At 46.0% G+C, this 16166-nt stretch overlaps 1 protein-coding gene across 1 annotated transcript in view; it reads right to left on the bottom strand.

The window, feature by feature from the left end:
* PROZ (protein Z, vitamin K dependent plasma glycoprotein) overlaps nucleotides 1-16166 on the bottom strand; it is a 248373-nt gene that overhangs the window by 108479 nt on the left and 123728 nt on the right. The window contains exon 5 of the mRNA XM_069637169.1: nucleotides 1975-2106. Coding sequence (XP_069493270.1) covers nucleotides 1975-2106 — 132 coding nt within the window. The remainder of the gene's footprint in view (nucleotides 1-1974; nucleotides 2107-16166) is intronic.

Raw genomic sequence — 16166 nt, 5'->3', positions numbered from 1 at the left:
TCCAAGTGGACTGAAGCAACAGCTGTTCCAGACAAGAGTGGCAAATTAGTAGCCATTGTTTTTACTCCGTTATTTGCCACCTTGGCTTTATGGACACTCTGATTAACGACCAGGGACGAGAGTTTATGAACACCATAATCGACAACCTGATGGAGCATTTTCAAACAGATCACTGCATTTCATCTGTCTACCACCCACAAATAAATGGCCAATGGGAACTTGTCAATCAAACACTCAAAGAATATCTTAGTAAGCTTGTCAATGACAAAGGAAACAACTAGGACCAGTTCATCCCCAGTGTTTTGGTTGTGTATCACACATCTGTGCATGCCTCAACCAAGTGCACTCCATTTGAGCTCATGTATGGACGGAAGGCCAAGCTTCCCATAGACCTCAAACCCTCAGAAGATGAAACTGTGGGCCCCATGCTCCCTTCAGTGGATGCCACCCCTGATGTTCTGTTTACGTTGACAACCATCCATGACAAGCTCTGTTCAACTGTCAGTACCAATATCCACTCTGCCCAGGCACACCAGAAGCGTGCCTTTGATCACCGACACAATAGCAACAAAGACATCACTGCTGGTTCCACCATTTATATAAAAATCAGTGCTGTATTCATTGCATGGGTTCAAAGATGGAACCAGGATGGATTGGACCCTACAGAGTTGTGGAATCCTTGACCAAGGGACGAGTTAAATTTAAGAAAAAAAAGACCAACAAGATACTGAGCAACACCTACCATGCCAGCAACCTTAACATTAACCAGTATGCAGAGGCTTCTCCACCACCTCAGTTCCCCGATGATTATTCCAGTGACTCTGCCGATGAATGACCAAAGCAAAAGACACCCAAAAGATCACTCGAACAACCAGACAATGATGACATCTTTATCTTATAAAAACACAAGCAGACCAAGACTTTCCACCCACTACCAAGTTCAGGAAGAAAGTATTTTAGCACCACTCTTGGCCTTACTTTTGATAATGCTGCATACTTTGGAAGAACAAGGGACCTTGGACAACCACAACGTATATTTAAAACTAAAGGTGATGGCAACTGCTACTTACGGGCCATCTCCTACATCATGACAGGATCAGAAAACAATTACTCATCTGCGTGACCGGGGCACTAAAAGCAGTTTTTTTCTGTCCCGAAACGCTGCAGCGTTTCGGGACAGAAAAAAAAAAGAAAAACGACCAAGAAAATGGCCGCTGGGAAAGGGAAAACAGAGTCCGTTTTCCCTTTCCATGACAGCCATCGGGAGCAGACGTGCTGGGAACAGAAGTGTTAACCTTACCTGAGTCCCCGGCGGGGGGCGAAGGCAGCTTCTGAGCCGTGGGGAGGCCCGGAGTGGGGATAGCCCAGCTTTGAGCATCCTCATTAGCTGAGGGGCTGCCACGCCCCCCGCCATGGACAAGGCAGCTGGAATCCCGGCCGAGAATCGAGGGATTCTCGGCCTGGTAATGACCCAGTGAGAGCCAATCAGAATGCGTGTTGCATTCTGCTTGCCTCTCGCCGGGTACTACTACCAATTAGACTTTATATTAACTCTGTCATAACCAACCTTAGATAGACCACACCTGGCCCATTACATCTGACTAGCACTTCACTAGCAAACAAGAAATAGATAGCAAGCAAAACTAACATAGTACATTTCCTGGATGAGCTGCATTCTCTTGACCTACAAGTGTTTTCATTACCTGGGCAATTTTTTCTGGTCTAATTTAACTTGCTGTATCTTGTATGTTACAATCAATTGTTAACCTTACTACCTTTTTCCCATGTTTCAAATTTTCCCCCTCCAGGTCCCCCCTAAAAAGGGCTTTGAAAAAACGTTATTTGTGCGCTATAAAAACATGAATTAAATAAAGTTGGAAGACAATTGAAGTTCAAGTGAAGCATTGATTGCATGTCTATCCATAGGCACATTAACAGAAGGGTTTTACATTCTCAAATCTGAAGAATACCTGCCTTTTGGAATGCAAGACTTGTCATCCTCTCCTAGATCATACCCTGAGGCACAAGAGCAATGGTAGGAGTCATATCCTGGAGTGCAGAACTGTTGGCATCCATCACTCATCTGGGGGTAGCATTCATTGTGGGCTGCAGAGGAAAGGGGCAGCAGTTTTAATGTTTGGAAAAAAGGATTACAGATTACAGCATATGTATTTGTAGGGTAAGGCCTAAAAGCGGGCGGGTGGGGTTTAGGGTGGGGTTGGTAGTGATGGGGAAGGGTGGCATGGGAGGGGCCCCCTACAAAAAATAAATCCAAGTAAAATGTCAAAGTAATACCCACGAAGGAAATTACAACAAAGCAATTTAATTAATTGAACTGACATCTTTTAAGAGTGCCTCATAATGGCAAACGAAAATAACACCACAAACAGAACAACACGCTCCCATTATCTTGTCAATGCAAGAAAAGAGTGTATAGAAAATCCAAACTGGAATTTCTATTTTACAAATTAAGTTGTCCTTCTCACTGCGGGATGCTATTACTCATAACTCTTGAATAGAAATCCGGAATTAGGCTCTGGCATCTCATGTTCTGGAACTTTCCTTTACTGAGTCCTTTGTAAATAAAGGCCATTGGCTTATTTACGATAAGCATTCATCCCAGGACCTGTGTGCATGTGTGGTAAATAATGAAAGGGAATATATTCAAAGATAGCGTTATCAATGTACAATCATAGAAGCAGCATAATAGCATGATCACATTATGAACAAATCAATAATGTCAAACATTATAAATCCTTGCTTTTATACGATACCAACAAAAACAAAATTGAAACATCAGACTACCATAGAATAAAAATGTATATGAAAACAAAGGATATCTGGGCACTGGAAGAACATTCCCAGCTGCCAACATGTATCTTGCAACCGTGTCACGAACGTTTGCAGAGAATCAATCTAGGAGATGTGTGTGAGCATCAGATGTGTGCACCTGATATCTTATACCTGATTCCCAAAGCCTAAAACTGGAGAACATCTGGAGAGGGGAATATGGGCCCCGATATTACGTAAACTCTTTAACGCAGCAATTGCACTAGGGATAGTTCCAAAATCATGGCTAATATCAGTGCAAATACCCATGCACATAAAGGGAGGCAGCAATTCCCCAGGAAATGTACTTAGTCACCTCCAAGAATAGGTGGACACTAATTACAGTATCAGTGACCTCCGGGCAGGTTTCCAAAAGAATAGGGGGACAGTGGATCAAGGCTATCTTCTGCTCTTACTGATCCAGAAATACACAGTGCTGTGGAAAAGGAAGCTCTATGCTGTATTTTGGGATCTGAGGACGGCGCTTGACCCTGTATCAGGGAATATTCAATGGCAAATTTTCTCAACTCGAAATGCCCCACCACAGCTAGTTTCTGCTGTAATACTGCTCTGTTCGGAGAACCAAGCCACTGTGCGCTATGGGCTCGGGAGGGAGCAGACAGAATGCTTTGTTGTTAACAAGGGTGCGAGACAGGGGTGGGTATTGGCACCCTTGCTCTTCAGCATATACATCCAGGAAGTCAAAGATGCACTAGTGAGGGACCGTCAGGATTTCCCAAGGATGGCAGCAGTGCAATACCCAGCATTATTTTATGTTGAGGGCGTGGTCATCCTAGCAACCACCCCTCAAGGCCTAAAAATGTCACTGCAAGTCTTTATGACCACATGCAAAGAGTTACATCTTGATTTAAATACAGATAAAACTAAGGACAGGGTTTTTAAGCTGCAATTCACAAAACATGGTCCCCTGTGAATCGAAGTGAATAATACAAAATTGGAGCAGGTCAAATATTTGGACTATTTGGGCATCAGGTACCAAGAGTCAGGTGGATGGACAGAACAGGCGCACAAGTCAGGCATCACCCTGTGGAAGTAAAGTGAGGCAAGCCAATCTTTTTTTACCAGACATGGTAATGGCACTGTATCCCCGGCGTTAGACATATATAGGAAACAGGCATTGCTTGCATCCAACTATGGCTCAGAGGTATGGGGCGATCTATGTCAAATCAGGGTATTTGAACACATTAGAACATAGATTTTTGGAAAAAATGTGTCCTTATCCCTAATAGCACCCCATCAGCGCTGGTTGGAGCTTGAGGTCTTCCCGGTCGGAGATTTGGTTGCTCTCAAGCCAATCCTGTATTGGGAAAGACTCTGGGAAATGGAGGGTCTAGAGACATACCAAAACGCTCTGATCCATTTAATGTCACTGGATGGGGAAAATGGGTCACACATGTGAAGAACGCATTTTTTGATCTAGGAGCAAGATATCTATGGGACCGCCCGGCGGACCGAATAGGTTCGACTGTCAAGAGATTGACGAAGAAAAAACGCAAGATTTAGAGCAAGGGAGCAGCTTGAAGTGAAAGCAGTGCACCTCGAATTGGGGCCAGAGTACCTTTTGCTTAGGATGATGGTCGGGTATAACACCTATCTCGATAAGATTGCCCCATCATACGAATGGTCATTGTATGTATGCTTGAAGCTAGGGATTATGCAAACAGCATCCTTTATAAAATCATGGACCGACCCAGGGTCTGGGGGTGTCTCATGTCTGTACGTGAAACTGTGAAATACTATTTGCTGATCTGCCGCATAACATTAAATTTGAGACACTCCTATTTGAAATCAGTTTTGAGGGAAGCTGGGATTCATCGGACAGGTGAAGCCATGAAATTTCGAAGACAGTCTGCGCGGCCTCATGTTGTTTTTGCAACGACGCAATACACTCACACAGCGCATGAATCCAGAGAATGAGGGCCCTGAAACAAACCCCAATCCAAAATAAGGGGACCAATGAGGATATCCCCCCTCAGGAAACTCATGTCATCACAGTGACTGGGTAGTCTCCATAGAATATGGAGACCCCCTTACAAGGCTGCGTGCAATACTGTCCTTGTAGGAATTATCGTATAATTCCCGACGACGCAGAACAACCGTTGAGGGATGAGCAATATGTCTACCACTGTCTGAATTGATTTGTCTTTTTTAACCGCCACAGAATAACTGTCCGTACACGGAAGGCGGTAAGGGTTAACGGTCACCATTAACCCTTACCGTCTTACTACGAGGTCCCTTTGCGGGACCTGACCAAAACCAGCCGTTAAGGAACAGGCCCACTAAGGGACCTTGGTGCTAATTACGGTACCGCAATTTGCTGTACCGTAATTAGCGCCTTCCCCATTCCCATTGAGCCCTATGGGGGCAAAAATGGGAATGGGGAAGTGCCTTGGTGAATGGGTAATTACTGCCGCCGCTCACCTTGGAGTAGGGCGGTAATTCCGCCATCCACCAAGGTGGACACGGTAAAATACCTGCTAATAGCGCCATGGTTACTGCCTACCATGTAATGAGGCCCCGAACAGAACTTTATTACTCGTTTTTAGAACATGTTATACCTAATTTAACCGTCTATACACAGTCTGCCTTTATGAAATCCCTAAATGTTCTTTCTGTATCTGAAGGTTTTTTAAATGCTACTTGTATTTTAGAATAACCGGCAACAAAATATTTTTATAGTATGCTTTTTAGGGTATTTTTACCTTTCAATGAAGATTTTCTTAGAACTAAATGCTCTTATGCCGAATAAAAGTTTGTTTGACTGACTGAGAATAAAAATGTATATGAATACACAGGATGTCTGGGCACTGGAAGAACATTCCTTGCTACAAACATGTATCTTGGACCCGTTTCACAAACGTTTGCAGAGAATCAAATTAGCACATGCTTGTGAGCATCCCATGTGTGCACCGGATACCTCTCTTTCTCTCTAGTCTGGGTCTGGCTTCACCTGTTCAAAATTCTACCCTTTTATCCCTAGGCACAGTCCCATCTGCCCTGGAAACCTAGGATCAAGATTGAGAAAACCCCTAATGGGCTTATGGGTAAAGTATCTAAAACAGAAAACCGTGGTTCAACAGAGCCAGAGTGGTCGTGTAAATAACTCTGGTCCAAGAATGTAGCCTAAAGGACCTGGGGTTCTGGGTCCATTGTCCAGCTCCCTAGCCAACAAGGTCCTAGGATCACCATGCCTTGGCAGCATCTGTCAGCTCCATCACAGTCTCAAGGAATTTTAAAACATTCAAGCATGCTTCTTTCTCGGCTGTAGCACTTTATTTCTGCATATCTGTGGCTTTCCTGCAGTATATGTTTTGGGGTTCACACTGGCTCACTGGGTAAAGAGCATAGGTTTAGTTCTTCTCTTTCCCCTCTTGCCATATTGGACTCTTTGGTTAAGGTTTTCTTGCTGTTACTTCGGTTCTTCTCAGGTTGGAGTAATTATGGCCCACCAGATGAAGTTGCTTGAGTCCACTAAAAAGTCATCTACAGCTTTGAGAGTCTCCAGTATGATATGATATAAGTCATTTATAATGTGCCTGTACACATGTCTATCTTGGCTCCAGGCTCCAGCTGTTGCAGGGAGACAACTCTTCAGTCTCCTATTGTCCAACTCTAGCAGCCGGAGTGCTCCAGTTAGGATATAAACTAGAGCTGCTAGCAGACCTCTCAAGTAGTTCCTTTCTGGCTTCTGCCACCTTCTTGGTTATAGATCCTGTAGGCTTCTTGCAGCTTCTCTCTAAACTCTCTCATGGTTAACTATTAGATTTAGCCACCTTCTGATCACTCCTCCTATTGCTCCTGTCCCTAACACAGCAGCTCTATGAAACCCCGCCCTAACAGCCATTCCATTAGCCACTTCCCCCTTTTGCACTGTGACACAGCCTTCAAGGGCCCTTTTGTTCTTGACATGGTGTCATGGTATTGGCTGGGGCCTTTTGCAGGTTCATCTCGCGTTCATATGTTTTCCCTATTTGTCTTATTGTTATCATGTATTAGTTGTCTGTTACTAGTTCTCTGGGGACTGAGTGCTTGAAATCGCTGTCCACCATCTTTGAACCAGACCGGTTCAACATGGCTGCCTAGCAGACCCATGCTCTAGCTCCCTGCACCACATGGATTTGGTATTCTCTTCTAGTTGATGTTATTGTGCTGTGCACATACCTTCTCCTTCTTTCTTTGTGCCCGCAAACACACATTTCCTTAGTGTTCTAATCTGTGCTAGATTCTGGTCCCATGTCAATCTTGGGGTGTCATGGCTCACAGAGTGAGTGTGCAGTACTTGGCAAGTTCAATGCACATGCTGTCCCTCTCCTTACATGTGCTGATCTACCTCTGATTAACCAGGACTGCGACTCACTTCTCCAACTTAACACCACCACCCTCAAAACCAACATCAACCACCATGCACCAGTGAAACAATGAATCCTTAAGCCTAAATCATCCACACCTTGGTACACTCACAAACTCACCTTCAACAAATAAAACCATCAGAAAATAAGAAGAGACTTGGTGCAAATCCAGCAGTAATCCAACCTTGCCCTGCACGAGGAACTCCTTGCTACATGCAGATGGATAATCACCACTGCCAAGGCCAATTACTACCGAAATACCCTATCCAAGTCCAACAACGAGAGAGGAAAGCCTATTCAAATCCATCAAGCACTGCATCAACCCTTTGCCTGACCCACCCTCACCTCACTTCGTCGAAAAATCCACTGCCATTATCTCTTTCTTAATCAATATTATCAACATGATCCGCCATCACGTAGATACCAGCCACACACCTGACAGCAAACTATACACCTCATGTCACAAAACCACAACTACCTTGACAACTTTCAATATACTTACTATGGAAGACCTCACTGCCACCTTAGCACCCCTCAAGGCCACATCATACGTGGACGTAAATCTCTCTGCCTTCCTACTCAAGATGCTTCTGACTGAAACACTCCTCCCATACCTGACAATCATCAGCAGCTCCCTAACTCAAGGCATCTTCCCCTTAACCCTCGAGATCCGACAAATCCTCATGCTTCTCAAGAAACAAAGTCTGGACCCTGGCATCCTTGGCAACTACCGACCTAGGTAAGATCCTTGAGCACGCAATAGCCATGTAACTCCTCCAACACATCAAATCCAACAACCTCCTACAATCCTACCAATCTGGTTTGAGACCCAGATGTAGCACAGAAACAGCTACCATCAAGGTGATCAACAATGCCCTTAAAATCCTCGATAATGGGCATTCTTTCCTCCTGGTTCTCCTTGACCTCTCAGCAGCTTTCGACAGAGTAGAGCACTGGCCATCTACATCACTGCATGAGTATCAGTGAGATCAACCTCAGCTGGTTCAAATGCTACCCTGTTAATTGCCACCAGTTTGTGCAATGGCTTCCTCCAGATCTCCAACTCTACCCATCATCCGAGGAGTTCAGCAAGGACCCACCGTCTCCCCATGATCTTCAATATTGACATGGGACCACTCGGAACACTCCTCACTATGCAAAACATCCACATCCACCAATATGCAGATGGTATGCCGCTCTACATAGAAATATCCTCCATAGAAGATATCTACAGGCTCAAGACCTGCCTCACAAGGATCCAGTTGTGGATATACAGTGCTTACCTGAAGCTCAACCCATCCAAGACTGAATTACTACTGCTGACCAACAACACTGAACACCTTGATATCCAGACCAGGCGCTCTGCTAAGAACCTGGAGTGTTTCACACCCCAGCTAACTACGTACACCAAGTCCCTTGGATTTCGACCTTGACTGACACCTCTCTTTCAAATAGCACGTAGAAAGGAACACACAAACGGCTTGGTACCAACTTTCTCTCCTGCAGAAAATAAGGCCCTTCGTCACAGAAAACAACTTCAGATCTGCTGTCCAAGCCTTGGTCCTCTCCTACCTGGATGGTTGTAATGCCCTTTTAGAAGGCTTTGCAGTGGCTACCCTGGAACCCCTGAGATATATTCTGAAAGCTGCAGCACGACTCATCAAAGGACTTCATGAATTTGACCACATCACCCCAACCCTCATCGAACAGCACTTCTGTGGCAAGCCTGTATCATCTTCAAATCCTGCTACATCATCTACAAGGCTGTCACCCTGAAGTCCCCAAGCTACCTCACTGAGAAACTCAACATCTCCAGAGGCCCACGATGTAGCAGATAAGAGAGCATGTGTAGACTTGAACTCTGCCAGTGCAGGAATAAAAGAACCAGAAGACAGGCCTTCTCTGTCTATACTCCAAGACTCTGGAACCTCCTTCCAATCAACATCAGACTCATCCCATCGATTCTACAGTTCAGGAAGGAACTCAAGACCCACCTCTTCAAGGAGTGACTCCTCCCTAACACCTAGGTCCATACATCATTGACTCCCCACCCTAAATAAGATTGGGTGTTCTGCTCCATACAGTTTCTTTCCCTAGTTGCTTGTAGATCACTTGCTACCAAATTGCCGCCCTCCTTCTCCCCTGTTGTTAGCTCCCCCTTCCCTGGTTTCTCTGCATCGCTCACTGGTTTTCCCCCCATGGTTGGAAAGCGCTTTGTTGCTTCCTGATTCCTGGTCTGCATTCGAATAATTACCCTAATGATAAAAGTCTCCCTTCATTATAACTAAAGCCCATCCTGAATGGCTTTCATAATACAATCAATTATTATATTTAAGAAACCAATACATTTTCCTTTGTCTCTTTATTGTAGCATGTTATAGCAATTAATCACCCACATACTCAGATCTTCAACAGACCAAAGTTTTGCCAGTTCAACAAGCTCAGAGTTGGCCATACCTTCAAATGTGTACAAAGATCAAGGGTGATACAAATACAAAGACGCCCCGAATTTCTGCCCCTCAGTATTTATCGCTGTTTTAAACATAGCAATAGTTCCATCAAGATGCATGGCATTTAAAGTCAACATTTCCTTAAGGAAAACAACTCCAGAGGACTCTATAAAAACACTTAGGTGCAGAACCTCCCGTTTCTCAAGCAACCCTGCAAAATTCCATGACAACAATTTTAGAATTGATGCAAAGTCACAGGCCAAAAGGCACAATTGAGTGCCTAGTTTTAAAGAGAGTGGATGCCATTTTGTTCTTAATTCACAAATAAAATACTGCTAATTAATTTTGTACATCCGTAGTCGGTCAACTTGATCTAATCCAATGAAAGATTCAGAACGGTTAGATATTGCAACGGGTGGGACAAATATGATCTGATCATCATAGTCCCTTCTGCTCAGGGCTGCCCTTAATGTTGGATTATGAACTTGTTTCCTAAACTGTACTGGCGAGAAAAAGGATAGTGGCAAAGCCAACACTATTTCTCCTCTCGTGCAGCGGGCGAAATTATGAAATTTACATTTAATAAATACACAGAAACCATATTGTTATTAAAAGTTATCATTACACAATCTCCCTTTAGAGACTTTAATGTGCACCACACATTTTATTCTTATTGCCATCAAGACAGTTTGAGGCTTGACTGAATTTCCCTCCAGATTGGGGTTGATCTATAGAGGGCATTTTTCAATCAATGAAACCGACGTGTTCAAAGGTTCCACTTAATATTTTGGGAGCCTGCGCGAATACAATAGCCAGCGGGGTTGCCAGGGGCGTTGCTAGGGGGGGGCTAAGGGATCTTTTGGTTGTAGCCCCAGATAGAATCTCAGGAGCTACAGCCAAAAGACTAGCTAGCCCCCAGTCCCAAAAGTTCCGACATCAGCTTAGCCCCGGGTCTTTTCCAGACCTAGCAACTCCCCTGGGGGTTGCAGCAGGCGTATACATCGATATGAGACAGCTGACTTTGATCTTTTAATATGTGAGGGTTAGACTGGGAGGTAGTTAAAAAAACTTGTTATCCCTATTATGTGGCTAGTTAAAAGGGTTCATTCGTTATTTTCTTTTTCGGTAACATCACTGGATACCAGTTCTAAGCACAAGTGTTCTGAACACTTCAAAGGGCCTCATTAGGACCCTGGCGGAGTGGGTTTCCGCCAGCGCTAATCGCGGCGGACCCGTCCGCCGTACTACGAGTTCCCTTAGCGCCATGGAGGTTTTCTCCGCCTGGTTTTACCAGGCGGAGAAAACCATGGCGCTACGGGACCTCGTTGTTAATTACGCCACCGTATTTTACGGTGGCGTAATTAACTCCTTCCCCACTCCCATTATACCCTATGGGGCAAGAATGGGAATGGGGAAGGGCAGAATGGGGATTGGGGATTTACCGCTCCGCCAAGGTCGGAATGGGGCGGTAAATCCGCCAACCCCCATGGCGCTATCGACGGCTTTCCGCCGTGCTTCGCGGTGCATTTAGCACCGCGAAATCCGCCAGGGTCCTAATGAGGCCCAAAGTCTTGGTGAACTTAGCCTGGTGGATTTTCCGGTCTAGAGTTTCAGATTGATCGTCTCGACTTCACTGTCCATTCAATGCTCCCTCTGGGCCACACAAGCTCCATATTCTGCTAATGCCAGCTGAAGTCCCTCTTTATTATGTAAGATAACCTTTTCACCAACTTTTGCCTAGTTACCCTCTACGGCTGTTGAAATATTCACCATAACAAAAGATTCAGAATGGCAGGTAAGCTATTTCGCATAATTTCTGAAGCTTCTGATACTTCACTCATTTGTGACAACATTTCCATTGCCAGTTCAGAACCATTGGTTTTATTGCTCAGCTTTGGGACTCTTCATTTAAGTTGTTTGGTTTTGTTATTCGTTCCTTTTTTTTGGTACCACTGTTGTAGAGTTGTTTCCTTGTGTGTGCCCTTTTTAGGAAACGCCTCCATAATTTAGGAGTAGGAGTTATGGGCAATGCCCCACTCAAATTTCAGAAAGGAAAGGTGGAACTCAAAACAACCATCAAACTTGAAATTCAATTAAAACATTAATTCTTCCATGGTAAAGAAGTCTGCGTGACTTTCAGGGAATGGTACATGGGATCTGACACATATAGCAATTCAAGGCTGACGCTGACTTGTGCGAGCGGTAGAGTGTGAATAACAAATATTTCCATATTTGCTAATGTAGTGCTCCGTTTCACGCAGGGATCGTTCAGAAGAATGAAAGTCCTACTACATTGATTTTTCGACAAAGTCAAATTAATCCATCATAAATAAAGGTTCTTGCCACTGGCCTCTAGGAGGCGCACAGATGACCTCAGCCTCCGTGTGAGCTCTGACCCCACAGGTCCTAAAAGTGGCTTGAACCTCCACTTCTGGGCCCCCCTCTGAAAATTGATGCGCGATTGTTGCATGAATATGTCCCCCTTGAAGAAAGAAACCCGGTGGAATTCGCTGAGATACAAGCGATAGAACCAGTGTCTGCTGGTGGCGGATTGCCGCAACGCGAGGATTGGAAAGTGAAAGTAATGCAGCATACGCAGCTCCAGAAGTAGGCCCTGCTGTGGGTGCGGTGGACTCAGGAAGACACTGTGGCCATCTGAAGGGACCCAGGACGGAGGCACTGGCCCCGAATTGAGCATTGACTGCAATACCCGGTACTCTGACTCCAGCGACCCTACGAGGAGGAACGCGGAAGGAATTTCAACACATCTGGAATCCCAGCGGTGCGCCGACGCACAGAAGGTAGGCCCTGTTCGCCCTGATGGGTTCCCGCCCCGACTCGTCCCCCTGGATTGAGCCACTCCGGGCGTGCACTAGCAGGGGTTTACCCGCAGTGGGAGAAATGTGAGCCGGCGCAGCGCACTGGATATACGCGTACCTGGAGCGCTTGGCCTCCATATCCTACCAAAGGAGCTGGGGACTATTTAGACGAGTTCTTGCACGTTGCGGCCGCGCATGGTGCGTCTCTGATGCGGTAGGTGAAAATGTATAAGAGACAATACGATCTGTGCACTGTGACACAGTTTAAAGCAAGCAATCCTGGAAGTTGGCCTGCGATTCCTGCCCGTGGCGGCCCGCACACGGAAAACAAACTGCCCATGGACCCTATAGCTCGCCAAACACCTTAAGAACTCAGGCTGCATTACTGCGTATGCCCCATACGGAGGAACTCAGTTAGTGACCCCTTATGACCTCCCTTCGTCATCCAGGTTATACCAGCAGTAGTGGGCACTTATAGAACTTACTGGCTTCGTAGGGGCCTGAGATTAACCCGGCACTGCACACCCCCATAACTAACCACAAGTACAAAGAGTACCCTGCTACCTAGAGCGGCGCACTGCTGGCACGCACCAATACAGGGACATCACACGACTCAGAGAAGAACCTGAGGCACTAAATGAACATATAACACCAATGAATAAGGGTCACGGAAAAGGAAGAATATCTGGATTCACTCTGAAGCCCCCAGACCCACAGGCCACAGTACATTTGAGACCACGCAGACACGGAATCCCTGCAGCACCCCTCGCATTCTAACGCGATTAAGGCACCAAACTGACTTCTGCAGTGTGTGGCATAGAGAGAGCAGATGGAAGCGCATGGGGAACTCATTCCAACATCACAAAGATCTGTGAGGACGCCCATCCCCATACTGACATTCGAAACCTATGAGCTCTAGGGCCTGTGTTGCATGAAAACAGATCCTCTGGGTCCAGCGCTCGAGGAAATTAGACCCCCTATGTGACAGGGAATAAAACCCAACGAAGTTAAGACAAGTAAGCATTGCTTGTGCACCCCATGGAATCTTCCGAAAGACGCATTTCCAGGAGGTGCCAAGTTGGGTGATAAGTGGATATCACTAACAAGATCCACCAAGAGGGTTGGGCCCCCAAAGTTGGGGCGTGTGTCCTCCTCTGAGATCAATGATAGTTTTGACCTCTGGTACACGGTGCCTGGTGAATTGAGCTGACTCCTGGTGAGGCCATAATCGAGAAGTGCCCACCTATCCAATGTGACAAACTGGGACTTGGTCCACCCTTCCCTCGTCCTCGCAACAAATTCCCCTTCGATCAGACCATCACTGACTAATCCAATCCAGCATCAATGTAGGTGTTCTGAGGGGCTGGGCCCTCACAAAGTGAGGCTTGTGCCCTCCTCAGAAGAACCCCGTTCCTGAAGAGGGAAGAGACCAAGACCCACCTCCGGAGGCAAGCGAAACCAGAGCTTCAGCGCAATAACGAACTGTAGGAACTCAAAGTGCACCTGAATGCTCAGGTCGATGTGAAACAGCCAGAAAGGGATTAGACACCTTATCACCCACCCTACCCAGTACAAACGGCACATGGACACTGGCCAAAAAGTTGGCTAAGTACTGTTACATCCTGCACCACCCTGAAACAGTATCTTGCTCAAAATCATGGATGGCGGTGTCAGAAGTGGAAGCAGCCGCGACCAAAGTCGACGTAGCAGCACTTCTCAGTGAGATGAAAAGCATGAGGGCGGACATTGGGGGAAAAATTGATAGGATAACGCATAGAATTGACAAACTCGAACAAATGCTTGATGGGGTAGAACACAATCAAACTTCCCTCGACACTTTGGAATCCCAAATGGACCAAAGGCTTACATACATAGAAGGTAGAGAAGAGGAATTTTGCCTGAAGATGGACGATTTGGAAAATCGTGAAAGGCGTAACAACCTGCAGATCTTCGGCATACCGAGCCGAGAAGGTAAGACAAACAGAATTTGAAAATCCTATTCAAGGACGACACGGTGTATGAGCCAAAGGTTGGCCGTATACACAGCGCAGGGGGAGCACCAGGTGGACCAAAGACAGTCCTGGTGAGGTTCCATAATTAGGCCAACAGAGCAAGAATCCTTGATAAGGCCAAGAGCACCCCTCATCTCCTTCTTGATGCAGCGAGAGTGACGATTTTTCAAGATTTGTCCTCACTCACACTTGCCATGCGGAGAATGTGCATGCCCCTAACCAAATGGCTTAAAGAAAAGGGCGTCCGATACCGTTGGGGATACCCATTCTCCCTCTCGTTTGAATGGGAGGGAAATAATGTTCGATTGAAAACCGAAAAGGACATAAGGACTTGCACAGCAGACTTTATGGGTAATCAGAGCAACAAACAAAACTGGGAAGAGGGACATGGAGAGGACCAACAATGGTGTATCGAAGGACCAAGACGAAAGAAAATCCTGGAATCCAGGAAATATAGGATGATGAACGCCTCACCAGGTGCATAACTCTGATGGAGGTCGACGCCGAATATCACTGATCAGTAAATATGCAAGCTCTGAGGGTAACTCACATCCTGGGAAGGGATGCACGCAGGAGATACTATAGACCTAAAAGTGGCGCTGTTAGCTGAACATGCACCAACAAATGTTTTACGCAGGTGTTGCTGGACCCCGCAGAAGACACCCCGAAGGGAATTGGGGAAGTGCTAGGACCAGGCCTGGCCCAGACCCTCATGGTCAGATGTTTGGGTGCGGGGAGGTCAACTTTGAAACAATGTAAATGTCTAATTTGTTTTGCTGACAAGGGAGGAGGGCGGACAAGGGGGCTCATGGTTTGCTGTGGTAATTGAAGATGGGACCGTGGTCTGCACGATCCTGTTAAGGATTTCCATCAGCCGATACACCCTGGTCTCAGCCTAGTATGCAGCGCACAACCAAAATGCTAATTCACGAATCAAGGTCAATGACAGCCAACCCTGCGCTCTTGTCTATCGATGCTGAAAAAGCATTCGACAGGGTGGAATGGTGCTTCCTCGAAGCGGTACTAGCAAAGGACGGACTGGGCCCTGTCTTCCAAAAGGGGGTTAAAGCTGTTTATACATCCCCTAAGGCATCAGTCATGGTTAACTCAGAATACTCTAGGTGGTTCAACCTGAGTAGGGGCAGAAGGCAGGCTGCCCTCTATAGGCGATTCTGTTCGCTCTCTCCTTGGAGCCTCTTGCCCAAATGCTTAGAGCAGACCCTCAGGTAGAGGGCTTAGAAGTAGCCGGAACGGAACATAAGGTAGCCCTCTATGCCAACGATATCCTACTTCACGTTAAAAACCCCATGACATAAATACCTAGAGCCGTACATTTGATAAAATAATATGGTTCACTTTCAGGCTTCAAAATCAATAGGTCCAAATCTGTACTGTTTCCGCTACAGAAACTCACCCCCGAATATGCCACCACACTCTCATCGCTTGGTCTGGTTGGCAACACTTTTCGCTATCTAGGGATACATTTGACAAAAGAATTAGAGAATATGTACGAAGCAAACTTCCCCATCTGCTAGCCTTCTTCCATAAAGACTTGGCGAAATGGCAAAAGCTTACGATCTCCTGGATGGGGAGACTTAATGCAGTCAAAATGATCTGTCTACCAAGATTCTTATATCCATTCCAAATGCTCCCCCTAAAACTCCCAGAAAAATTCTTTAGAGAAGT

Source organism: Ambystoma mexicanum, chromosome 7p (assembly GCF_040938575.1).
Source record: "Ambystoma mexicanum isolate Mex_15411 chromosome 7p, UKY_AmexF1_1, whole genome shotgun sequence".
NCBI classification, from domain to species: Eukaryota; Metazoa; Chordata; class Amphibia; order Caudata; family Ambystomatidae; genus Ambystoma; species Ambystoma mexicanum.
The sequence above is the reverse complement of the archived record's forward strand: the minus strand, read 5'-3'. Positions and strand labels throughout refer to the sequence as shown.